Genomic DNA, 1,700 nt, shown 5'->3' on the forward strand with positions numbered 1-1,700 from the left:
TTCTCCTTTTCTGTGGCTGGGTTTTTTTTCCCCACCTCTTCCTTCAAAAAAAATGGATCTATATTTTTAAAAACACCGAATTGCCTTTTTAAATGCCTCGACAGGACTTTCAGTAAAACCGCACAAAATCTTCTGCCTTCATTTTTCTTTTACTAAAAATGTTAATATTTTTTGATGCATTTAATGCTATTCTTTGAAGCCGAAGTTCTGATTTGAGGAGCCGAGTGCCCAGTCGAGCCTGAGCATTCCGACGCTCCCCTCCCAGATGGGAGCGTCGGAACAGCAGCGCTGAAAGCTGACTGTTCCCGCACGAACAGTCCAAGCGGCCGCGTCTCCAGTTTAGGAGTGAAGACCTTCACCTGCTTCATACTGATTCCGGAACCAGAATCTAATTTCCAAATGGAAAATTATCATCTCTTCGGCAAAATTACTTTGTCAGTAGCATATTCAGAGGACGTGGAGTGATGTCACTAGTAACAGTTTTATAGCAAACGCAGAGGTAATGTTTGTAGAGCTATGTCTTGTGTAGATGCTTAATTGTTCCTTTTGCTCCTTTTGTTTAAGGTACGATATATGAAGGAGCTTCAAACATCCAGCCGAACACCACTGCGAAGCACATCGATGCGGAATACCACAGGAGCAGGACCCCTCCCTGATGTCTCCGAGGGAGACGGTGGAAACCTGCTCATTCCTCAGAAGAAGACAGTAATCTGACGAGGAGGGGAGGGGTGGATGAAATGCTCCAAAAGAGGCTTTGGACATCCTTCATTTCTGTGATTATGTGAAAGAGGTGGACTTTACAGATGATGGAGTAGAAGCCCACATTAGGAGAAAATCCCAGCGTCCTCCTGTAGAATTATAAACACGCGAATAAACTTGAAATGACAGTGAACCTCATTCACGCTCAGATTAGCAGCATTTCAGAGTCTTCTCGTCCACCTGGACCTTGAACTTATATTTAGTGTTGCTGGAGTGCTAACTGTGCGCAGATTCTTTGTGTGTCTTCGCAAAGAACAGTTGAAAATTAATTATGTATCACAATTACCATATGTACCTATCTTATTCTATTAGTGATTCATTGTGTAATTTTACTGTTTCCCAAAGAAGAGGATGTGGGTTTCCCCTATAATTCTTCCATTATAGCTTTTCTTAATAACCATGATTTTGGAGTCTTTAAAACCCTATCTATCTTGAGTTTGTGTCTGGTGGCGGACAAGCTCATTTTTCTCCTGAAGCCTGTCATTGTTTGTTAGTCTGAGGACTGAGCTGTCATCAGGCTCAGAAGGCAGAGACTTAAACACAAGCCCCAAGGAACCACTGACTGTATTCATGTGGGCGGAGCTGACAATATTACCCAGCTGCCCAGGTAATATTGTTAGAGATTTCATCTTACAACATGAAAATGAGTCACTGTCAAATGTTTCTAGAATCATAGTAAATCCTAGAAAGACCTTAGAGAACCATCCAGCCAACTCTCCGGTTTAGAAATGAAGAACTCCTAGCCCAGAATACTCAGCCGAGGTCATCCATCCAGGGACAAGGACCAGGCAAGAATCCAGATGCACTGGCTTCCAGTCCAGCGCTCTTTCCACTGTTTAGCATTGTCTCTGTTCAGCGAATCTGGGGTTTCATCCTTGTTATGTGTTTCAGTATTCTTGTTGATTTATGTTGGGTTTCACTGGTAAAAGAATTAACATTTC

At 42.6% G+C, this 1,700-nt stretch overlaps 1 protein-coding gene across 1 annotated transcript in view; it reads left to right on the forward strand.

Moving 5' to 3' along the window:
* The window catches only part of ACADSB (acyl-CoA dehydrogenase short/branched chain), a 25,173-nt gene extending 23,706 nt beyond the window's left edge, over window positions 1–1,467 (forward strand). The window contains exon 8 of the mRNA XM_023533786.1: window positions 565–1,467. Coding sequence (XP_023389554.1) covers window positions 565–656 — 92 coding nt within the window. The 3' untranslated portion in view covers window positions 657–1,467. The remainder of the gene's footprint in view (window positions 1–564) is intronic.
* The last annotated feature ends 233 nt before the right edge of the window (window positions 1,468–1,700 follow it).

The sequence above is a fragment of the Pteropus vampyrus genome, unplaced genomic scaffold (genome assembly GCF_000151845.1).
Source record: "Pteropus vampyrus isolate Shadow unplaced genomic scaffold, Pvam_2.0 Scaffold111, whole genome shotgun sequence".
In the NCBI taxonomy this organism is placed as follows: Eukaryota; Metazoa; Chordata; class Mammalia; order Chiroptera; family Pteropodidae; genus Pteropus; species Pteropus vampyrus.